This window comes from Temnothorax curvispinosus, unplaced genomic scaffold (assembly GCF_003070985.1).
Source record: "Temnothorax curvispinosus isolate PA1 unplaced genomic scaffold, ASM307098v1 QBEX01012336.1, whole genome shotgun sequence".
Classification (NCBI taxonomy): domain Eukaryota; kingdom Metazoa; phylum Arthropoda; class Insecta; order Hymenoptera; family Formicidae; genus Temnothorax; species Temnothorax curvispinosus.
In genome coordinates, this window is record NW_020222116.1 from 1 (window position 1) to 9,854 (window position 9,854).

The following is a 9,854-nucleotide window of genomic DNA, read 5'->3' on the forward strand; positions in this document are numbered from 1 at the left end:
GCGGAAGAATCCGTCGCGCAAGAGTAAAGGCAATCGTTTATTTAATCTTTTGGTAAATCTGAAGGAGAGCTCCCTCCTCACCAACATCATCCTGAACCAGTAGCCACGGAAGACTATATAATTGCTCTACTGAATATGGCATTATAAATATTTTGGAATTGCACAGAACAATATATAATATGTCATTGAGGTTGAGCGCTCAAGTACATCACGTGACCACGGGACATGCGCGCATGTGGTCGCGGAGCATGTCCGTAGTCGCTACATCGCGTCGGTATGACAGGTCTCATAACTTGATAGTCGTCAACTTTAACATATTTCGTTTCGCGGGGCAGAGCGGGGCTTTTTTCTGCCAGATTCGTTCGTTTTGTGCAAAAACGCGTCGATTAAGCCTAAATTCAGCGAAATCGGTGAGGAGGGAGCTCTCCTTCAGATTTACCGAAAAAAATCATTTGTTTTTTAGTTAAACGAGAAGAGAGAATCTTGGAGGTCTTTTTGTCTTTCTCTCATTACAGAAATAAGATATAAGTCCAGATATCTCCTTCTCGCTCTACGTTTCTCTCACTGTCTCTCAAGTCCTCGCGCCCGGTCTCGATTCACCTAATGTCTATGGCCGCACGATTCGCTGCGCTTTCCGAACGCAGTTCCGTTCCCACTTCCCACAGTCAGGGCTGCCAGATTGGGCTATTTAACGCAAATTGGGCTATCTAGAGGACTCTTGTGCGGTATAAATTTTTCAAACGAGGATTTCCGCATTTTGCTATTTTTTAAGCCACGGTGTAAAATATAATTTTTATGTAATCTTACAATTATATCTTACAGTACACCGTGTCTTGAGCGAAAATACTCAATTCATCTGGGTTTGAATTTGTGGAAACACCGATAGTTTGGCACTATGAGATTTGCAACACTGGTTTACAAATCTATGGCTGCATTCTACGCTTGCGCCGCACAGACAAGGAACGCACTTGGACATTGCACGACAGAGATGCCAGGTCTCAGCTTTGCACGAACACGACGAAATGGCACGTCGGTGTGACGCTTCGACAAATTGACGAGCGCCAAGCGCCACACTGACGTGCCTTGTCGTTGTGTCTGCACAAAACCAAGGCCACGATTTGACATCTTTACACAGTCCTGTTCTTGTCTGATCGTTATTAATAGCTTTTATGAGCGGGTAGTTTTAAATTTGTCTTATGGTATCTATATCGTGTGCAATAATTTAATAAATGTGATATATATATTGTATATTACAATAGTAAAGATGGGTAAATGGGGTAAATATAAGAAACGTTTCCAAAAGAAATGGTTAATAGAACTAGAACTGAAGAGTAAGTATCAAATCTGTACTGTTTTAACTTTATTTTTTTTTGTTTAATGCTTCTATTATATTCTTTGAGATTTAAGTTTATATATGCCTAGTGAGAAATAATAGTTGATAGAATAGATGTTGAATTAGACGTCGAATGCGTCGAAGAGAGGTCTAATTCGACGTCTTTTCATTTTTACTGTGTCCATAGATTGGCTTGAAGAAAGCAATGAGATTGATGTGTTGAATGGCAAGCAGGAAGCGTACTGTAAACTATGCAATTGTCATTTGCGTGCAAAGCATAGTGATCTTATAGCCCATAAGAAATCTAATAAACATTGCGAGAAAGAGCAAGTCCTAGACAGAAAAACACAGTCTTCGATGCGACAGCATGGTTTATTATCATATTATATGATATTATATTATATCATATTATATGAGATACGAAAAAAAAGCGATATTGGGCTACATTGCTAGGGAATGTGCGGATTTTGGGCTAGCTCAGCTCGCTCTAGCGGCGGTTTCTGCGGCACACATTCTGGCAGCCCTGCCCACAGTTCCCACTTCCCAGTCTCCCAGCCGTCTGTCACCTGACGTACAGTATACTACGCATCGTGCTCACGCCAGAGGTGGGGGTGGCCTAGCGCAGTGAGTCAAGTGAGTGAACAACAGTGAACAACCGAGTCGACGAGCGAAGAGAGCCAGCACACTGCTAGCGGTTACTGGTTACTGGCGATCAGCAGCGAGTCCCGTGGCGATTCCGCGGATTCCCCAAGGAACGAACGGCGTACCCGCAGCGCCGACGACGACGGTGCCGCGGCTGTTGCCAAGGCGGTTTCCGCGATCATTCCGATTTGCCTGCCGCACGCGAACACGACGATCGATACACGCCGATCTCGCGGCTACGCTTCAGCTATGCGCCCGTCCCGGCCGATGTTTATGGTCGTCGTTCACGTCGACTGACAGCTGTCAATCCCACATTCGGAGTCGCCCGTGAGTCACCGGATCGGCAGCCGAGGGCCAGCTCAGGTGATCCCCTCGATTATATCGTTCCCGATTGCGGGTTTCGCCTACCTACCTGCGCACGTCGCGCGTCTTTCTTCACGTACGTTTTTTTTTTTGTTCTTTCATTCTTTCGCGATCTTGATTTTTTTTTCCAAAGCTCTCCTCTCGACTTCTCTTCCTCTCCCTTTTTCTCAGACGAGTCCTACGAGACAGTAGCATAGATCGAGCGCTATTAAAGCTTCCACGGACCACCTGCACGAGGACGGTATCAACCCCCGCGCAGGTATCGCACGTCACAACCTACCCTTTGTTCAGATGTCCAGGTATTTTTTGTAAGGACCCATTTTTATTTTGTTCTCTTTCTCGTTCTCTTTGCACGACACGCACTCTGCTTCTTACCGCTCCCGTGAGCGCGCGCGATGAACGTGTATCATCACTGCCGAGTTGTTTTGCGTTGCAGCGATATCACCGGCATGGCGTCCAGCTCCGTCAGCCAGGAGGACTTCGACAACGACTTCGAGTTGACGTCCAGGAGACCCAGGATTAGAACCGCTAGGACCAGAGTGGTCCCGGCGAGGACAGGAGATGTGTCTTCCATAAGCTTTCAAAGTACGTGGTTGCAAAAGTGTTTGCGAGTGTGCAACTTGAGATTCTTGGATTGTCAGCCTTCGCTCGTTTTAAGCTTGAACCTGAAGCAGACAGAGGATAACGAATTAGGGCCAAATGTAACATTTGATTAAACTCACTCTTCGTCTCTTTCTAACTGTTTCCCTTAGAAAGAGACAAAGAATGAGTTTAATCGAAGGTTGCAGTTAATTGACATTGGTGAAACTGGGCCTTAGAACGAGAACTTTGAAACTCGGTGAAAATTAGGAGATTATGACAATTTTGTAAATTCAAAGGCTTTTTGTACAAAGAATTATTGCAAAAGATGTTTGCAGTTGAGAAAACATAATTTTTTTGAACGTTTATCTTGAAGCTTCTACAAATAAAGATGATAAACAATAAATGAATTTAAAGCTAATAAACTAATATTTTTATAAAATATGATATAATTTTTGAAAACTTTAAATTACGTATTCAAAAATCAGATATTACAAATATCTGTTCTTAATGTCTGTGTTTGTGTATTTCGTAAGGAAACCTCACGAACCCGAAAATTGATGAAACTTTACATATGTAGGGGAAGTAAATAGATAAGGGTTAGTTTCACCTGTTGGAATCGTTTTTGGGCCACAACTAAAAATTTATAAATTCCTCTATTTCCCCCTCTTCCCCTACACGTGTGTAAAGTTTCATCAACATCAGGATTTTCGGGTTTGTGAGAGGTTTTGTGTTAGTAATATAAAATACAATATTATAGGTGCATTAAGAAATTTATAAAATTGTTTAAAAATATTGATGTAATAAATAGAAATATATTATTTTACGCGTATATAAGTAATATGATCTAGCACCTAATAATGATATGAGTTAAAAAGAGAATTCATGTGCGATCAGAAGTTAATGGTATAATCTTATCAACCTAATTGCCTCCGATGCCTTTCATTTACAGAGAATACAACCGATGTGGAGGAATCGCAAGGCGTTTATGACGCAAGCTCCAACCCCGTGCTTCCGACCGAGCACGAAAACCCGCAGAGCAAGCCCATAATAAGGAAGCAGGATAAGCGCGTGACCGGCCGGTATGTAAATCGCGATCGCATGCGCTTACGAAGCTGATAGAAAACCATAGAGAAACTTATTGTCGCGCTTGGAGTGTCCATTAGCCAACAGCATCTTTGATGCACGGAACTTTACGTAATTGCCTAATATACTTTCTGGATTCTGGTTCTAGTGTCTTTAGTGTCGTATCCTGTTTGCACAGGCCAACGCATATAAACAAGGGAAAGCAGCAACGCGATCGACGGAAACTGCGAGAAAAACGCCGTAGCACAGGGGTCGTGCATTTACCGTCGACAGAGGTTCGCCATTGTTACCGTCAATCAACCCATAAGTAACCGTTCGAATTAAATTTATAACGGAAATTATAGTATAATAATGCGACTTCTAGAATTTAAAAAAAAATATTCGGTCTTCAAAATCATTGAATTATAAAACTGCGGGTTTGCGAATTATTGAATTTCTGGACATACGCGTTGTTGAAACCATGCATCTTACAATCTTGCGTTTCTAGGTTTTTGAAGTTTTGAAATCTTTTTTTTATTCCTAGATTTTTACACAAACACACACACACACACACAGTTCTGATGCGTTTTCTATCTTGAATCTTTCAAATTCTAGATCTTTAGCATTTTAGCTAAAGTAATCGACAATTAAAATTGAGTAAAATGGATTGCTACTCTTTCCTTTTTTTGCCACAAAGCTTTTGATAAGGAGAAATAAATTTCATGTGAACAAAAAGAAGATCTTAAAATAGAAATCTCAACATCACAATTGTTCGAGTATTTTGATAGTTACAATCATAAAAATGTTAATTAAAATTAATACGATAAAATTTTTCATGAAATGCTAAGCTTGGCAGCTTTACTTGTGGGATATAGCTCACTTTATTCTTGAATGTTTAAGTGTTGTAAAAATGTCTCGGACATTTGGTAAAATGCGTAATTTCTCAGAGCACTGGAGGTAGTACGGGGGAAGACGAGGAAGAGCTTAGTGGCACTTGCCTTGAAACTAAGCACAACACGCATCACAATGAATTTCTTGATCACGAATTGATAGAAGTAAGTGCAGTCAATTCCACTTTTTACTTTTTATGCAGAATGTTCCGACAAATGCGTACGCTGGAAAAGATTCGTATAAGAAGACCGAAATTAGTTTACACGCAGCTTATGTTGTACATTTCTTTATAGTAGTCTCGAAAGTTGAGAGAAAGAGAGAGATTTAAGTTTTATATTTTATATTCTCTTCTATGTATATACCCACATACATATGATGCATAATTACGAACATACGTATGATACAGTTGGAATTTGTTATCAGAACAGAAATTAGAATTATTCATTTTGTGTGTCATCGGCTACAAAAAAAGCTAGAAAATAGTCATTAACTGTAATTTTCTATCTTTTAATTGAAGTAATTTTAATTTATTATTTATTATTGCGATCAAAATTACACGAAGTTTCAATGAAGTTCAAACTTTTAAACATGCCTTCGAACGTTTAATTAATGGCTCTTTCTTAAAACTAAGGATATACATAATGATGCATGATAAGCAAAGAGAAATGTTAAAATAGTAGCAAGCTTAGAACTCTTGTTATCGCAAAGTTGATATTTTTAAGCAGTTACTTATAAATTTGCATTTTGCAGGAGCGGAACGCCAGAATATACACACAAAGGCGAAACAAAAGGTATCTCACCCACATTCACATGTAATTAATGATAGTGGGAAATAAGGATAATGGGAAACAAGCACTTTTTTGTCATGGAGCCAGTAGCTATCTTTGACCGTCTTTTTTAACGAATCACAACTGCTTTCTAGGCACTACCGTACTTCATACAGGTCATGTATAGTAAGGCACAGTTGGTAAGTGCACATCATATCGGAGGAACTACGATTAGGCACGACCTGTACGAAGTACGATAGAGCTAGTAGAATCTCTCTCTTGATTATTGATTAACAAATTACTTAATCCATTATGTTTTCCGAAACCTACGTACATTCCCAAATAACTGATAACACTCAATGTAATGGTCACATTATGAAGTAATTAATAACAATGAAATTCGAATATGAAAGACTTGTTGCAATACAAAGGATATAATATGCGAAATAGTTGAGCCTAAATGCGTTTAAAACAAAAAAAATGAGTATAATTAGTCTAATATTTTCTCTAACTAATAAAAAATTTGGTTAATCTGCCAATATTATTTTTATTATTACAATAATTAAAGAATAATTATTCGTGTTTCCTTATATCAATATCATAAATTAAAAATAATAAAATTTTGAAAAATATGATTGTAATGACTGTAAAACGAAGAACAGAATATTAAGTCACGAAAAAATTAATGAGATTTTCATCTCCCTTTAATAATTACTGTCTTCCTTCAGAAGTAAAGCTTCTTGCTTGTAAAATATACCTTTTGGTTTAGTATACCAATGCAGTAAGATTTTTTATTAACAACATATATTTGTACCGCAATTGAAATAGTAGTGACTAGTGATTACATTTGTGCAATATTCTTTGTACCTGCATCGATGGTCGTGCCTAATGCGATTTATAAATGGCATAATATACATAATACTAATGGAAACTAATAATCAATATCTGTGCGATAAGCGAAACGTGATTTACATGCGATCGTTGACGTCTGCGTTTTAGTCACTCTGATTTGGAGGCCGACGACGAAGAGTTCGATTCTCTCAATCAATCCGACAGCATTAATCAATCGGACCACGGCAATCACGAGCCGCAGACGTCTGTCAATGCGACTGTCAGACCAAGATTGCCGACGCCAACGGGCGACAACCCGCACGAAGTGAGTCATTAATAAATTTGACAAAATATGCTCAATTATGCGTAGTCTAAAATTGAGTTAATTTTTAACGAAAGAAAGACTGAAATTTTATTACAATAGAAAACGAATCTATTTTCTATTGGTATATATTAAGTAATGGTACAACTTGACAATGATAATCAAATATAATGCGGTTTATAGCTGATCGAACGAGCGCAAGAGGAAAACAGGAGGCTGCTATCCCTTCTGGAAGATCGGGACCATAAAATAATGGCGCTCGAGGCTCGCCTTTTAAAGCAACAGCACGAGTTGACCCTGGAACGAGACCGACTTCGCGAGGAAAATGCCACGTTGATTCGCGCGATGGCGGCGTTAGCCAGCAACTAATCCTCTTCATGTAATAAAGATCACGCCTTCTTGGCTCTTTGCTCCTTACAATAATCGCCGAGCTGCAGGATGAGCCATAAGTCGCGCACCGCGTTGATCCCTTAATCATTACTATGTATATTATTCTTTTCGTATTTGCAAAAAAAAACAGAATACGATTCACTCGGCCTATGGAAATCTAATTTTTGCATTGTATCCCAAATTTCGATTGTTGGGAGATAAATGTGACAGCCGCAGGCTAAACGACTGAAAATCCGGTATTGCGTTAACTATTTTATTATTGTTGATATTGTGATATATATACATATATTTCTATGTAATATAGAAGGCAAAATGATCGAAGAATGATCAATGATTTCTCTATTGAGTGTTAAACCAATAGAATTTTTTTTACATTTGGATTTTCGGACAATTATTAAATTCAAATTATTAAGGTAAAAATTGTACTTTGCACTAAATATCTTGATTACTTTTGTGATACATTGTGTGCTTTCTCTTACTCAATATGATACAGTGTGAAGGATGAGTTAATCCTTTTTCTCCCAAGTTTTTTTTAAAGCTGTTTTTATGCAAAAATCTGCGAGATTTATATTAATTTTCAAAGGATAAGGGCTAAAAGAAAAATGGTACATCTTTTTATCTTGCTTTTTCTTTTTTTCCTATCGGTGGCTATGAAGCTAAGATAAACTGAAAATCATGCATTATGTTAATTCTTACTTTTTTTTTTTTAATGAAAGGCTGAGAATTTACTAAAATATATAAGCGAATTAGCTCGTAACGAAAGAAACTTAGATTGATAGTGATAAGAGTTTAGATATTCAGTTTAATAAAACTAAAAGGATATTTCACATTGCATTCGTGATAATTAATTTTCTGTATTCCTCTGATGCATGATTTATGGATCATCCTAAGCAATAAGGAAGACATACCTAAGTAGTAAGTGAATCTACCTTTAGTGCGTATCGCAAATTGAGTCATTATAAATAAACAGATAATTCTCTAATCACACAGTGTTAGCTGCGGAAAGTATAAATATACGTTTTTGCAAGCTGCAACGCGAGTTACATTTTGTAAAAAGCAATAGCAATCCGCCACCTTGTAAAGATATTATTGTGACAATTGAATCTGCCCTCACTCGCAGAGCTTTGGTCGCAGGCACAGATCGCACGTTTATTGTCGATGTATTTGCTATTTGCTATTGCCGATTAATTGCCGTTTTTTTTTTGTTTCACTGTGTTCCAATCGAGCAGATACATTGAAACCACGTGAAAGTGCCGATTATGACGTAAGCGACTTAATCCGTTTTCTATTGTAATAATGTAAGAATGGACGTTCTATGTAAGTTTTATACTTGCAATACACGATAATGTAATATTATGAATCATTTTATTATTTTATTACTATTAATATTATTATTATTATACGCGAACCGTACAAAATTCTGTATATATAGACACACAGATGATTGTAGCGATTAATCGATGCATTTGATTAGAAAGACCTCCCCGCGACAAACTTGTGCACTACGCGGGATGATGTAACAATGTGTAAAATTGTTTGAAGAAAGACTTTTATTGTCAGCCGTTCAATGATTTACTCTATTCCAGGCCTCATTCCTTTCGACATGTCAAAGACAACTAGACGTCTTATAGAAGTTTGTTTGAAGAAAAGTTTCTTGCATTTGCTTTTCTCTATGCTCATTTAAAGACAACTAGACGTCTTATAGAAGTTCGTTTGAAGAAAAGTTTCTTGCATTTGCTTTTCTCTATGCTCATTGATATAATCATTCTGCGTGAATGATTTCTTTTCAAATTTATATTGTGTGATTTAAAGTGAGATAAGATGGAATAGAAAAGAATCGCCCGATGGCGACGTACATGGAAGTGTAGCATTGAAACAAGCCCCAATATGAACCGGCAAAAAGAGTTTGCATTTTTTATTCATAAAATAACTAAATAAATTTTTAATATAATACAATACTTGCACGCACATACGCAATATAGTTACATCTTTACGCTATGTTTCCTAATCACTACGTAGCTGTACATTACAAATCGTTGGGATCCGATCATACACTTGGGGTCTCCCACCTTCAAATCCATTTTCTCATACGTCTGCCCTTTGTTCTTATCCTTTCGAAATGTACGCTTTGATCCCTCGAGGATCCGTTTGTCTTATTATAGCAACTTATTCCGCTAAAAGACCCCGGAAATAGTTCGACCCGTAAAGCTTCACGACGTGATTTTCCAAAATGTTGTATAAAACTTTGTTAAAATACTTCATGTCGCATTTAATGAGAAATATATCGATTGGTTCGCAAGAAGATACTTCCAAAAGGCGCAAACATCTCGAAAGGGCAAGCGACCCTTCGCAGGCACCCTTTAACAATAAAAAGATACGACGACGTGCAATAAATAATTGCCAGTTTGATTGCTTACGCGTAGAAACGTATCCCTTCGAGACTGACATTAAATAATTTCTAAAATCACTTCTAAAGCCATTTCGAGAAACTACAATTTTAATTAACAGTTAATGCAAAAATGTCAATTGGATTTAAAAGACTAAATAAAATTTAAGTAAAATTTACGAATAAATAAGATATGTGATAAAAAAAAAGAAAAATGAATGAAACTGGAAGTTAAATCAGATTAAAACGAAAAACTCTTGTTGCTAAAAAAAAATTACATTTCGA

General features: G+C 37.4%; 1 protein-coding gene across 6 annotated transcripts; it reads left to right on the forward strand.

The window, feature by feature from the left end:
• The first annotated feature begins 1,862 nt into the window (after window positions 1–1,862).
• Window positions 1,863–8,742, forward strand: LOC112462383 (PRKC apoptosis WT1 regulator protein-like). Of its 6 annotated transcripts, none has more exons than XM_025028121.1 (9): window positions 1,863–2,414; window positions 2,510–2,646; window positions 2,775–2,923; window positions 3,870–3,999; window positions 4,152–4,278; window positions 4,930–5,037; window positions 5,624–5,664; window positions 6,640–6,796; window positions 6,977–8,742. In XM_025028121.1, the coding sequence occupies exons 2-9, from the start codon at window positions 2,630–2,632 to the stop codon at window positions 7,160–7,162; spliced, it is 915 nt and encodes a 304-aa protein (XP_024883889.1). In that variant the 5' UTR covers window positions 1,863–2,414; window positions 2,510–2,629; the 3' UTR covers window positions 7,163–8,742. The 6 variants fall into 6 exon arrangements, with proteins under 6 accessions (XP_024883889.1, XP_024883893.1, XP_024883891.1 ...); XM_025028125.1 differs by having other exon boundaries at window positions 4,182–4,278; XM_025028123.1 differs by having other exon boundaries at window positions 2,510–2,637.
• The last annotated feature ends 1,112 nt before the right edge of the window (window positions 8,743–9,854 follow it).